The 15,143-nt window shown below is 32.8% G+C and overlaps 2 protein-coding genes across 3 annotated transcripts in view; one reads left to right on the forward strand and one right to left on the reverse strand.

Annotated features, from left to right (window-relative positions):
* The window catches only part of LOC134714621 (uncharacterized), a 35,167-nt gene extending 23,797 nt beyond the window's left edge, over positions 1 to 11,370 (reverse strand). The window contains exons 1-4 of one of the 2 annotated variants that reach the window (XM_063576012.1): positions 11,239 to 11,370; positions 7,065 to 8,044; positions 4,933 to 5,604; positions 2,970 to 3,650 (exon numbers count right to left, since the gene is read on the reverse strand). In XM_063576012.1, the coding sequence (XP_063432082.1) occupies positions 2,970 to 3,650; positions 4,933 to 5,604; positions 7,065 to 8,028 (2,317 nt within the window). In that variant the 5' untranslated portion in view covers positions 8,029 to 8,044; positions 11,239 to 11,370. The remainder of the gene's footprint in view (positions 1 to 2,969; positions 3,651 to 4,932; positions 5,605 to 7,064; positions 8,045 to 11,238) is intronic. The other variant, XM_063576013.1, reaches the window with a different exon arrangement.
* A 215-nt stretch (positions 11,371 to 11,585) lies between these two features.
* LOC134714622 (signal recognition particle subunit SRP72-like) overlaps positions 11,586 to 15,143 on the forward strand; it is a 38,017-nt gene continuing 34,459 nt past the window's right edge. Inside the window, exons 1-2 of the mRNA XM_063576015.1 lie at positions 11,586 to 11,763; positions 14,377 to 14,494. Coding sequence (XP_063432085.1) covers positions 11,667 to 11,763; positions 14,377 to 14,494 — 215 coding nt within the window. The 5' untranslated portion in view covers positions 11,586 to 11,666. The remainder of the gene's footprint in view (positions 11,764 to 14,376; positions 14,495 to 15,143) is intronic.

The raw sequence follows: 15,143 nt of genomic DNA on the forward strand, positions 1-15,143 counted from the left end.
TGTAACCATTGTAACCTGATTCTCCCATGTATGTTACCATTGTAACCAGATTCCCCATGCATGTAACCATTGTAACCTAATTCTCCATGCGTGTAACCATTGTAACCAGAATCCCCATGTATGTAACCATTGTAACCTAATTCTCCATGCGTGTAACCATTGTAACCTGATTCCCCATGTATGTAACCATTGTAACCGGATTCCCCATGCACGTAACCATTGTAACCTGATTCCCCATGTATGTAACCATTGTAACCAGACTCCCCATGTATGTAACCATTGTAACCTAATTCTCCATGCGTGTAACCATTGTAACCTAATTCTCCATGCATGTAACCATTGTAACCAGATTCCCCATACATGTTACCATTGTAACCAGATTCCCCATGCATGTAACCATTGTAACCTGATTCCCCATGTATGTAACCATTGTAACCTTATTCTCCATGCGTGTAACCATTGTAACCTAATTCTCCATGCATGTAACCATTGTAACCTGATTTTCCATGCGTGTAACCATTGTAACCTGATTCCCCATGTATGTTACCATTGTAACCTGATTCCCCCATGCATGTAACCATTGTAACCCAACTTTCCCATGTATGTAACCATTATAACATGATTCTCCATGCATGTAACCATTGTAACCAGTCTTTCCCATGCATGTAACCATTGTAACCTGATTCTCCATGCATGTAACCATTTTAACCCAACTTTCCCATGTGTGTAACCATTGTTACTGATTTCTCCATGCATGTTGCACTGTAACCCAATTCTGCATGTATGTAACCAGTGTAACCTGATTTCCCATGCATGTAACCATTGTAACCAGACTTTCACAGGCCGGTTACAAATTTTACCAGACTTTCACAGGCCGGTTACAAATTTTTACTGGATTCCCCATGGACAGCCATTCATGTACAGTTTGCAACAGATAAAGCCAGCATTGCATATCAGTTACTAAAGATCCATGTGTGTAACCAATGTAACCAATGTAACCATTGCTTCAATGGGGGTAACAAAACAAGATACCTATATTCAGGTGCACATTTTGTGCCATATCTATTCAGAGAACTCTCGCAAGTTATCAAAATTTGGGAATTCCCTCTGACGTGTTTCTAAATTTATAAAAACACTAAATATAAATACTGTTTAATTCTGATTTTCCGTATTGTTAAAAACACGCATATAAGTCAAGGAAAATATCATACATGAAGATTATGAGTAAAACATTACAGGAAAGTTGTTTATGTTCAATTGTTTTGATTGTTTTTACCTTTTAAAGCAAGACAATCATAAGAATCTGAGATGTTGCCGAATGTTTAGAATAAAACGAATGACGTGAGGGAGTGTGTCATAGGGTCAATGGTAAAAGTCTACAGATTGCTTGACAGCAATCGTATCCCCAAAAAAATGTTCTTCAATCCATGATAATTGATACACTTGAAAATGTATGAATACAGTCATTCTTTTAAAGCATTGAGAAATAGGAAATTTACGGGAAAGTGCATAATTTCCAAAGTTGTCTATCTATTTACATTCACATATTATTTAATTTTGGATGTAATGCAACTTCTGATTGGCTGACATAGTTTTGTTTATAAGCTCATAGACATAATTTTGTCATGTGACTGTGACGTCATCAAAGCTTTTCCAAGATTTACTCTGTTTAAATGGAATGAAGAATTAAATTATAAGAAATGACTGTAATATGTTTTCTGTCTATTAGAAATAACATAAACTATAGGCTCTAAAGAGCCTGTGTCGCTCACCTTGGTCTATGTGAATATTAAACAAAGGACGCAGATGAATTCATGACAAAATTGTGATTTGGTGATGGTGATGTGTTTGTACATCTTAATTTACTGAACATTCTAGCTGCTTACAATTATCTCCATCTATAATTAACTTGGCCCAGTAGTTTCAGAGGAGAAGATTTTTGTAATAGATTACTAAGATTTACGAAAAATTGTTAAAAATTTACTATAAAGGGCAATAACTCCTAAAGGGGTCAACTGACAATTTCAGTCATGCCAACCTATTTGTAAATCTTACTTTGCTGAACATCATAATGATAGCTGTTTACAGTTTAATATAATAATAAAAATATATAATAATATTCAAGATAATAACCAAAAACAGCAAAATTTCCTTAAAATTACCAATTCAGGGGCAGCAACCCAACAATGGGTTGTCCGATTCATCTGAAAATTTCAGGGCAGATAGATCTTGACCTGATGAACAATTTTACATCATGTCAGATTTGCTCTAAATGCTTTGGTTTTTGAGTAATAAGCCAAAATCTGCATTTTACCCCTATGTTCTATTTTTAGCTGTGGCGGCCATCTTGGTTGGACCAGGTGAGCTAAAAATGAGGTGAGCTACATTGTAAAAATGTGGTGCACACTTTAAATAACCCGCTACACAGGTTATTCATAGTGCAAAACATATTTTATGTTATTTCTTCATAGACAGAAAAAATATTACAGTCATTGCTTAAATAACATTAATTACAAATATCTAGTAAAAGTCACCAACCATTTATCTTTTGTAGGGGACATGGTTTTTTTTTAAATGAATTGATTCATTCATTCACATAGGATTTTTCAAAAAAGTATGTTAAAAATAAGCTTACTTTAATGAAATATTGACTTTTAAATTAACATATATAGTATTTTGAAATATTTATCAGTTATAAATCTATGTCTGGTTGACCAGCATGACCAGAATATATTTTTTCATTAATTTTGTTTTAGGGAAAATACTGTAATGGTTGTTCCTTTAAAAAAATAAAATAAAATTTCTTAACAAAATCTGAGACTACTATAAGTACCCTATAAGTAGTCTCAGGCAAAATGAAGTTTGTTTCATGAGGAAACTGAAAAAATATGATTTGATTTTATTGAAAATTATAAAAAAAAAAAAAAAAAAAAATCTTTAAAAACAAATAAGTGAATAAAAATAATTACCCCAACTGCCATTGTGCTTCATGTCATATATATGTTTTGTAATACTGGAACTTGTAGTATCTTGTAGCATATCTGACATCTCAGACGTAACACTAGTTTGAATAGAGTCTGTATCTTTACAATTACTTTGTTGCTTTAGTCCAGGAAATATCCCAGAATATTCTACTAAGGCAAGATGATTTTCATTTTCTCCCAACCATGAAACATGTCTCTTGAATGTGGAATCCTTCTTCGATGTGGTATAGTATCTATACAGTACAATTATATTTTCTGGAGATGGCTGAGTTTCAAGCGGATAGAATATTTTTTTCCCTTTGACTGTCTTTGAATAGCAAAATTGTTCACCCCTTTTGTATACAAACCTAAGATTGCCTTCTTTGTTATTCAATAAGTAATTTTTATTGGTTGATGAATTTGATTGACTATATCCTTGACAGTCGTCAGGAAATTTACTTTTGAATCCCTTTTTACGTCTTTCTACATTTGCATCATTCTTTACGACAAAATAAACGTAATTTTTAACTCCATTTGGAATATTATTGTAGGCTTTTTCATACAAACAAGATGTCAGCCGCTTCACAATTTCTTCTGCCTCCATAAACCCTTTCTTCAGACATCCAGTTGACAAGAAGTAGTTATTAGAGCATGTACAGGACAATGTTCTATTTTCAGCCAAATCATCTAAATAAAAGGTCAAAAGATAAGTAATCAAAAGAATTAAAAACTCTTTTTTAGAAAAGTTCTTTAACTATAAATAATACTTTGCAGTCAGTTTGGTTCAATATTGTAAAAAAAAAAGCTAAAAAATCCTCCAAAGGGTGCAGCTTGATGCTACTGCAGAGGTTGAACTGGATTCAACTCTGAACAGTTGGTTTTAATGGCAGGACATTTGAGCAAACAGCTCCGAATTTAAATTTGACACCAGCATAGGTTTCTGACACAAGATAAATGTATTGTCTTCCAACTTTAAAGAATTTGAATTGGACATTTGTTATGATGATCCAATATTCAAAACCTAAATACAAGGTTAGATTCAGCATATCAAAGAACCACAAGAATTCATTTTTTTTTCTTCGACCCTTCGGACCATAATGTGGAGCAATTAGATAATGGGGTAAAAAATCCAAAATCTAAATACATCCTTAGATTTGGCATATCAAAGAACCCAATTGATATTATTTTTTGTTGAAATCAAACAAAAAAGTTTAATTTTGGACCTAATTGATTGATTGATTGGAGTTTGCTTTACCTTGCATGAGCACTAAAAGGCTTTATTGCTGGACCAAAAACTGCCATGGGTCCAAAATCCAAATAAAAATACACAATAATACTTGGTCAGTTTCAGCTTATATAAAAGAAGTTTCTGTGTTCATCCTCAACCTTTATATATGTTATGTATTATCATAAAATACAACTTGCATTTCAATATTAAGGATGAACACGAATGTTGCCACTTACGTTTTACACAAAAACCGTCTAAAATTTAACTAAAATGCTAGAATTGTGAAGTTTTCAGTACTTAATGGTGCTGTACCCAATATATGTGCATGGTATTGTCAAAAACAGTCCATATTTATGTAGCAGAAGCATTTTACTGTGCAATAAATAACTAAAAGTTTACATTTTAACAATTTTGTAAAACTGTTATATTTTGGGGCCAAAAAAGTGGTCTTACTCAGGGGAGGATCCAGGATTTTGGAAAGGGGGTGCGAAAATTTTAAATTTTAATTAAGAAAAAAAGTCGAAGATAAGGGGGCGTACGCCCTCTACACCCCCCTCTGAATCCGCCACTGTTACTGGACCTACTCCTTTCTTAACAAGAAACAAGAACAAGTAGTCTCAGACAAAATGTAGTTTGTTTCAAGAGGAAACTGAAAAAATATGATTTGATTTTATTGAAAATTATAAAAAAAAACACAAAAAACAAAACTTTAAAAACAAATAAGTGAATAGAAATAATTACCCCAACTGCCATTGTGCTTCATGTCATATGTATGTTTTGTTATGCTGGAACTTGTAGTATCTTGTAGCATATCTGACATCTCAGACGTAACACTAGTTTGAAAAGAGTCTGTATCTTTACAATTACTTTGTTGCTTTAGTCCAGGAAATATCCCAGAATATTCTACTAAGGCAAGATGATTTTCATTTTCTCCCAACCATGATACACGTCTTTTGAATGTGGAATCCTTCTTCGATGTGGAATATTTTCTATACAGTACATTTATATTTTCTGAAGATGGCTGAGTTTCAAGCGGATAGAATATTTGTTTCCTTTTGACTGTCTTTATATAGCAATATTGTTCACCCCTTTTATATACAAACCTAAGCTTGCCTTCTGGGTTATTCACAAAGTATTTTTTTGAGGTTGCTGAACTTGAGCGAGTATATCCTTTACAGTCGTCAGGAAATTTACTATTGATTCCCTTTTTACGTCTTTCTACATTTGCATCATTCTTTACCACAAAATAAACATCATTTTTAACTCCATTTGGAATATTATTGTAGGCTTTTTCATACAAACAAGATGTCAGCCACTTCACAATTTCTTCTGCCTCCATAAACCCTTTCTTCAGACATCCAGTTGACAAGAAGTAGTTATTAGAAGACAATGTTCTATTTTCAGCCAAATCATCTAAATAAAAGGTCAAAAGTTGAGTAATCAAAAGAATTAAAAACTCTTTCTTAGAAAAGTTCTATAACTATATTAAATAATATTTCGCAGTCACTTTGGTTCAATATTGTAAAAAAAAAAAGCTAAAAAATGCTCCACATGCTACTGCAGAGATTGAATTGCTCCACTGGGTGCAGCTTGATGCTACTGCAGAGAATGCTCCACAGGGTGCAGCTTGATGCTACTGCAGAGAATGCTCCACAGGGTGCAGCTTGATGCTACTGCAGAGAATGCTCCACAGGGTGCAGCTTGATGATACTGCAGAGAATGCTCCACAGGGTGCAGCTTGATGCTACAGCAGAGAATGCTCCACAGGGTGCAGCTTGATGCTACTGCAGAGAATGCTCCACAGGGTGCAGCTTGATGCTACTGCAGAGAATGCTCCACAGGGTGCAGCTTGATGCTACTACAGAGAATGCTCCACAGGGTGCAGCTTGATGCTACTGCAGAGAAAGCTCCACAGGGTGCAGCTTGATGCTACTGCATAGATTGAACTGGATTCAACTCTGAACAGTTGGTTTTAATGGCGGGACATTCAAGCAAACAGCTTCAAATTTAAATTTGACACCAGCATAGGTTTCTGACACATGATAAATGTACTGTCTTCGAACTTTTAAAGAATTTGAAATTGTACATTTGTTATGATGATCCAATATTCAAAATCTAGATACAAGGTTAGATTCAGCATATCAAAGAACCACAAGAATTCAATTTTTTTCCTCGACCCTTCCACCATAATGTGGAGCAATTTGATAATGGGGTAAAAAATCCAAAATCTTAGATTTAGCATATCAAAGAACCCAATTGATATTATTTTTGTTGAAATCAGACAAAAAAGTTTAATTTTGGACCAAATTGATTGCTTGATTGGTGTTTGCTTTATAAGCACTAAAAGGCTATATTGCTGGACCAAAAACTGTCATGGGTCCAAAATCCAAATAAAAATACACAATAATACTTGGTCAGTTTCTGCTTATATAAAAGAACCAAAAGTATTCAAGACCTTTAATGAAATCAAATTAAAATTGGTCCAGGACTATCCATTTAAATCAGTATCAAACAATTATTCTAAAAAGGGCATAACTCTCTTTAGAAAACTTGTCTGACACTGATTTACAAACTCAAACATTTTTCCAATTGATTAAAAGTTATGTATTAATTTGTAGATCTTATTCATGGATTGCAATAGTTTGCTATGATGCAATTGAGCCAGGCAATCTAAAAATGAGTATTTAAAAGACATTAACCATATATCTTTAAAAAAATGGCATTTTTTTTTTTAAACTGTATAGTTCAAAATTTCTTGGCTTCCAATAATACTTAATAATAATAATCATAAATATCATTAATAAAAAAAAATGTAAAAGAAATATAAAAAAAATGAAATTGGAATAAAAATGTTTGCCTTTTGAAATAGTTACCCTGACTGTTGTTTTCATTAAGCTTCTTGTTATGTGCTTGTTTTTTACAGCTGGGCCCACTTGATTCATCATGTTCAAGTTTCCTTTTGACATTCAAAAGTTTATCTTGAATTATATCTGTGATCTCATCTGTAATATTGGCACTTGTTTGAATAGATTCTGTATAACTTTTAACATATTCTACTACAGCAATATGATTATCATGTCCTCCTAACCACGACACACGTCTCAAATATGACGAATCATTGCTCAATGTTAAATAGTTCCTGTTCAGCTCAATTAGGATATCCAAAGAGGGTTGAGTTTGCAGTGGTAAATATATTAAATTTCCTTTAATTCTCAGAGCAGAGTAGAATTGATCCCCCCTTTTATATAACATTTGAAGTGTGCCTTCTGGGTTGACAATGAAGTAAGTTTTTGGGTCTTTTCCTCTATTAGAATTGTATACTCCACAATCATCAGGAAATTCACTTTGATCTCCCTGTTTTTGTCTTTCAACATTGTCATCATTCTTAACTATAAAATAAACATTGTTTTTGATTCCTTCAGGAATGTTGTCTAGAGCGTCAGGATACACAAAAGATGTCAACAAATTCACTATTTCTTCTGTTTCTAAAAATCCATTCATCAGACATCCATTTGATAATGGGTGAATATTAGACATGTTAGATATAGAATTATCTAAAATGGAGTCTGTTGAAGTGGTGGCTGTCACAGGCAAGACAGGCTGATAGTCTGTTGAAGTGGTGGCTGTCACAGGCAAGGCAGGCTGATAGTCTGTTGAAGTGGTGGCTGTCACAGGCAAGGCAGGCTGATAGTCTGTTGAAGTGGTGCCTGTCACAGGCAAGGCAGGCTGATAGTCTGTTGAAGTGGTGGCTGTCACAGGTAAGGCAGGCTGATGGTCTGTTGAAGTGGTGGTTGTCACAGGCAAGGCAGGCTGATAGTCTTTTGAAGAAACAGACATCCTGGGTATGTGTAACCTTAAAGTAATAAAAACAAGTGCAAATATAAATGAAAAACTCCATAATCTCTTACCATGGCCTGAGCACTATAAAGAATTAGTGGTTGCATGAAAATAGAAAATTAATAGAAAATAATCTGTTTATATATACAAAAGAATTACTGTACTGTACATTTTATTGTATACATGGTATAGGTCAAATTATTTTGGACACCATGAAAATATGACTCTGTATTGCACGAATTATAAAAGATATTGAACTCTTATATGTGAATAAGCTCTGCTGTCATCGGGGAATTGTAATATAAAAGTACATGCCCACATTGTATCTAGTTTATCCTCCATAATGATGATCAAAAGGAAGCTTAATGAACTTTAAATAGTGCATGGATACAGGCAATATATATATAATCCCCTCTATCTGGTAAATAACATCATAAAGGCACATATAATATTGACAAACTATTTCCGGTAAAGGACACACATAAAAACCTATTTGGAATTCGTCTTTTAGCATCTGATGGAAACTTACAGTAGATGTGAGGGTCTCTTCAATGTCAGATGGACAGACAAACATCAATAAGGATAAAAACAATCTCTAGACGCCTGACTGAGTCATGACAGACTATGACCCCTAACTTTTGTTGTCTGAAGAATTTCCATTTCACACTTAAGTAACATTAAATGTTTGTATTGAAACATTATATTACAACTAAAAGGTGATTGTTGCTTTACGTCAAAAGGTTATTCGGAGGTGATATAAGGTCATTCGGAGGCAAAATACAGCTAAATACCAAAAGTGTAAATACGTTTAAAGTGATAGTTGGTAGGTACATGTATCACACTCTTTTGAAATAATTTGTTTTTAAAAGTCACCTGGAATGATTTTTGTACCAAATGATACAGTAACAACTAATTTAGATGATAATTAAAATTTGTAATGAAAAATTAAAGTTTATTTTTTTTTCATGTATAACTCAGTTATAGTAAATCAAGAGGTTTTCCAACTGAAGTGGTTCATCTGATAAAGGTGGAAAGTACAGAATAGAAGAAGAAGAAGTATTCTCAGTTTAAATTAATATCAAATAAATCAAAATTTACCATTATTTCATAAATCATCTAAATACCCCAAAAATAAGATTTCATGTAATAAACATGATAAATTCAAAATTTTTTATTCACTTTAAAAATATTTATATTTATTCCATATTGATAAAATATTAGTAGGTTTTTCTATATGAATGGGATTTTAAATAAATAAGCATATTCACCTGCGGAAAAAGGATATTCACCGCGCAAAACGTCGCGTGCTTTTACGTGTATAATTTTGGTAAAAAAAACGTTTGTACACTTACCTCACCAAAAGACAGTAATTGTATATTATTCCATATTGATAGAATATTAGTAGGTTTTTCTATATGAATGGGATTTTGAATAAATAAGCATATTCACCTGCGGAAAAAGGATATTCACCGTGCAAAACGTGGCGTGCTTTTACGTGTATAATTTTGGTAAAAAAACGTTTGATGTACAATTGGTTTTGGTAAATATTAACCATTACAATAATTTCTCTCGGAATATGGAATAAAACATTTAGTGTCTTTTGTTTCGGTAAATATGTGGTTACCACACCAAAAGACAGTAATTGTATATTATTCCATATTGGTATTATTTTAGTAGGTTTCTTTATATGAATTGGATTTGAATAAAAAAGCATATATATTCACCTTGAAAAGTGTTATTCACCGCGCTTAACGTCACACGCTTTTGCATGCAACGTTATAGTAAAATGTTTTATGTAAAATTTGTTTTGGTATATGTTTGTGATTAAATACATTTTCTTCTCCTGGAATATGGAATAAAACAATTACTGTCTTTTGTTTCGGTAAATATGGGGTTTATTTGAATTTTGAAAAACTGACCTTCACTTCGGCCATTGGCCTCAGTAAATATCAGTTTTTCAAAAGTCAATAAAACCACATATTTACCTCATCAAAAGACAGTAATTGTATAATATTCAAAATACATCTAAAATATTCAACCGGTTTCAAAATAAAATAAGTGTACGATTAGACCCATGGTGCGAGTGTATTAAGATGCGAACGGACCCGTTACATATATTTTTGTTCGGCCTGAATAATACACCTTATCGCTATTTAGTCCATTCCGGGAAAAACAGTCATTTATACAACTTCCTGTTTGGGTCAGCGGCCAAAAAAATGGAGGTTATCAATGGTGAGCTGAGGGAGAAAAAACTTTAGAAAGTGATCATCAAGAAACTTTGATATAGTATGATTCACTTTTTTCGAAATTAAAATTGAAGTGAAAAAATATTTTGTTTGAAGTATTTACAGTAGTTTAAACAGGTCTCATTAAAAAGTATCATGCATGGTGAATTGTTTAAACAGGATCCCAGATAGCTTCAACTGGATGAAAAAGTTGTGTAATTTAAGAACTTATCCGGAATGGAATGAATAGCGATTAGGTCGGTAGGTCTTTTCACCACCAAACACCACCGCACAGCGCCGAACACCACCAAACACCCCAAAAGTTCATTATTTTGTCTTTTATCGTTATCAATGTGAATTAAATATAATATTCAAGTTGTTAATTCAACAAATTAGAAGATTAAAAGTCCAAATATCTACAGAATACAGTCTTATAACACCCCATTTTTTTAAACTCCGCTGACCCTCATGTGAGTCATGGACAAATAATTTTTTTCCATTTTTTCTTTTTCTAACTCTTTTATAAAATAGTTGTAACAATAATAATAAAAAGAGAAAAATATCAAAATCTAAACGATGAACAGAGATCCTGGATACTTGAACTTATCATTACTAATTATTTCGTAGGAAGGCGTCCCAGAAAAAAAAAAAAAAGCCGTCCCAGACGTCATAATTATTTGGACTAAATTTTATCATACACAATGTAATCCGGAAAGTGATGAATCCGGAGACGTTTTTGCTTATATTGATTTCTGCTCGAAAAATCGAAAAATTGATTAAATTATATGTAATTTAATTTATTTTATCGTTTTATTGTATAATATCAAAGTTTTTCTTAGTGGTCGGTGGTTTTTAAGGTGTTCGGCGGTGTGCGGTGGTGTTCGGTGGTGAAAAGACTCACCCCGATAAGGTGTATCAAATGTGAAATATCTTGATTCACCGAAAAATTTTCTACCAAAAACTTTTCAGAGTATGAATTAAATACCTAAACTCGCATTGAGTTCTCTGTAAATACACATGTAGCTTGGTTTGTTTTGTCTGTATGCTCGATGAACTGGAATCTGCTTGAATATAAAACACTTAGCTCATATAGGTTTACTGTAGCAAGCCGAGAACCAGTGACCCTCAAAGAAAGACAACTCTTTGACTCATCATGTTCATACTCATAGCACTCAAAGTACTGGGAATGATAACCTTTTTCTTTTGCTGTCAAACATGAAATCAGAAAAATAATATTAATTTTGAATCTACTATTTAATTTCTAAAAGTATTAATTCAAAGCCGACATATTTATAACGATATTATAAGGCTGTGTTATATGGCTAGATGGTAGTTAGTTAAATCAAAATTGTTTCCGGATGTGGTTGGATGTTTACTTTGTTGCAAGAACTTCCTGTTTAGGATTTTGACAGCATGGCAAAGGCGACGGTGTTGCAGAATTTGTACGCAGAATTAAACAAATATAAGAACAACCAGGAGTATGATCGAGCTCTCAAGATAGTCAACAAAAGTAATGTTCAAAAATGTTTCTGATTATTGCCTCTCCAAAAATTCTAATGAACAAAAGTTTCCTCTTTCAAAATATGTTAGGGTTTTGACAGCTGCTTATTCAGTTATTGTATGATTTTTCGCAGTGAGTGTAAATTAAACAAATTTCATTTGTGTAAAAGGTAACATAACTCTTATAGTTATAAAAAGAACAATCACCTAAAAAATAGCAAGACTTTCCCTACATTAAAAAAAAATATGTTTAATTTTTGGCAGCTGCTTGTGACCTACGTATATATGTTGTATATATATAATTTGCGAAAGCAAATTTACAGATCTAAAAACAATGTTAGACCTGTAAATTTGCTTTCGCAATTTTTTTGTTCTTCCCTCGCCGGGATTCGAACTCATGCTACTGCGATATTGTGACACCAAATCGCCTGCATATATAGACAGGGATGTCATTAGAAGCCGGCAACCGGCGAAATGCGCCGGGTATTTCTGCTTTTGGCGCCGGCTACTTCAAAATTGTCAAAAATAATATTTTCAAAAAATTTTCAATTTTCGATGAAACGATCATGAATTGATCATGATAGAAATTAAGACATAAACAATTCTTTTTCTAAAGAACAAAGATTTAAGCATTGACTTTACAGTGTGAGGCAGATTATTTAATAAAAAGACAACTTTTTATCACTTCCGCAAGATTCAGCAGTACTTGTTGACAAGAGAAGCGTACATCGATCTAAGTTTCGGCGGCAAAATAAGTTTGTTACTTCATTTGAACGTGATGAAAATTGTCTCCGGTTAATGTGTAATCCATTTATTGCATTAAAAACGTCCTATTCCGTTCCAAAAAGCTTGTCAAACATCGTTTATTTTTGTAAATTTTCCCGGGACTTCGTCCGCCATTAATGTGTAAACTAGAGATCGAAAACGGACCAGCTATGACCGGAATCCGTACTTTTACAATAATAACTACGGCCCATATCTACGACCCTCGAATGGAACAGCTGAAACAAGGATTTGTATAGTTAGACTACTACTATACAAATCCTTGGCTGAAAGAAGAAATTTTATCCCAAATGGAAAAAGTATGCATTCGACACAATTTTACAGACTTTTATGTTAGATTTTTCAAAAGCACTGAACTTCATAAACATGATAAACAAGAGTTTTTTTCTTATTGAATTGTAATTTTTATATTATAATTTCTTTCCCTTTCTCAGTGTCATTAAAAAAATCTTTTTTAGTGCTATATCTTGTTAGTAGTTTCTAACTAGAACCTTAACTTAAATAACTTTGAATTTGGACTGTTACTTTAATTGTTTACTCAGATATAAATTGAACAATATAAAAAGAACATTATTCACATATGACCCTTTGTACTATACATATTGGTAGCAAAGAACAAACATTGCAGCACAATGTTCGAAGGAGAACTTCTCTTTCAAATCTCACCACTCCTCCCTATCAGTTCCAGAAAGAGAAGTCACGTCTCCCTATGATTATAAAGTAGTGTAAGCCTTGCATTTTCATTCAAGGATGTACTTAGAGACCAGGTTCTGGAATTTCTGTCAGATGTTTGATCTTCGTTGTTTTCCCCTATGATAGTGCAGGGTAAAATATGTTGACCCATGACCATGATGACCCCATTTTTCCTTTCTTAAATATGAGACTCCAATTAATAACTCATAAAAAGTCATTTTAACACCAAAATTTAAGCAGATCTTAGATTTCTTTCTTTCCTTTTGTTTGCTTCTTAACTAATGCTCTTCTGACTTATAGTATCAATTTTGAATTCTAGATTATTGTGATTTAACCAAAGTGCATTTATTTTTGCCTGAAACAGTCCATTGAATTAATCATTTGATTTATTGTGATTAGTATTTGAAATTATTAATACTGAAAAATGTTTTCTATGGGTTAGAACTATTTGAATAATTGCATGTCTACAATGTCTACAGTTGTATTAAAAATATTTTCAACTAATAAAATCAAATTTCCTGAATATCACCATGTCTTAAAGAGTAACGCCTTCATCATTTTCCTCAAAGATCTGCAAACAACTTCAGTAACTTGTTAGCTGAAAGTCTTGATGGTATTTATGTGATCAACTTTATAGAAAATATGACCATCTTGCTGCTCATTTACCTTATCATCATTATAAAAATGGTGTTTGCAAAGAACAAAATTAGAGTTCAGGAGCACCCCAGAGTGCAGGATTTTGCACCATTTTAAAAAAAAATTCTGGGGGCCTTGAGCGGCCCCCAGACCCCTCGCCGTGAAGGGTAACGAGCAAGCTCGTCGCGCCGAACGGCTACGCCGTTCGACATTGTTGCCTCCTACTTTTATGATTTAGCCTGCTACTTCAAATCTTATTGACATCCCTGATAGAGAGTCTATAAGAATCTACCAACCAGTAAACTTAATAGGTATTGGATCATCAAAATTGACAATACTACACAAACAGGAAAAATTATATGAGTCTGATTCAGAATAACTTTAATATTGATAAATGATAATAAACATGATAAAAAATCTTTTTATTTATCGTTAAATGTTTAATTTCTGACAATCTTGTATCTATGAGGGACAATTTAAAATTTATCTGGTTTTTTTTTGTGTGTTTTAGTTTTGCAAGAAGACAGTACAGATGCAACAGCATTTCATTGCAAAATTGTTTGCCTAATAAAGGAGGATAAATTTGACCAAGCATTAACATCAATAAACAAAGCCAAAGAACTTTCCAGGTAAATATATAAAAGCACCCTGTAAATCATGTTTTGTCAATTGCAAGTTCTCAAATGACAAACATAAAATTAAGAGTCAGCTTTTTACCAAAGAAGGGAAACAATACAAAAAGAAGTATACATGTGCATCTGTCATATTTGTGTGGTGATGTATAATGTGTAGTTTGTTAATAGAAGATCTAGATGAATGTTAAGTGTTATCCACATACCCTCTTTATTTGTGTGGTGATGTACATGTGTAGTTTGTTAATAGAAGATCTAGATGAATGTTAAGTGTTATCCACATGCCCTCGTTATTTGCAATAGCAGAGTACCTAGCTAGTATCCTATAAGTTGTGAATGTGTTGGAAAAATTCTCACAAAACTCTTGATTTATTTATGATGAATTATTAAGCTTGAAAGTAAATCTTAAAACAGCTAGCTAGTCATTTTGATGATGGGCATCCACAGCACAGAAATACAGATCAATATAAAGATTGATGCAAGATTTTTTTAAAGGTGCTGTGGTGCATTTTATTGATCTATGGACAGAAATGGTATGAAAGGACAGATGTCATAATATCTTGTGGTAATAAAACTAAACGATTGAATTGTAAAATCAGGAAATAAACATGAACATTTTATTGCGTTATTACTTTTCTGCATATAA

The sequence above is a fragment of the Mytilus trossulus genome, chromosome 4, assembly GCF_036588685.1.
Source record: "Mytilus trossulus isolate FHL-02 chromosome 4, PNRI_Mtr1.1.1.hap1, whole genome shotgun sequence".
Lineage (NCBI taxonomy): Eukaryota > Metazoa > Mollusca > Bivalvia > Mytilida > Mytilidae > Mytilus > Mytilus trossulus.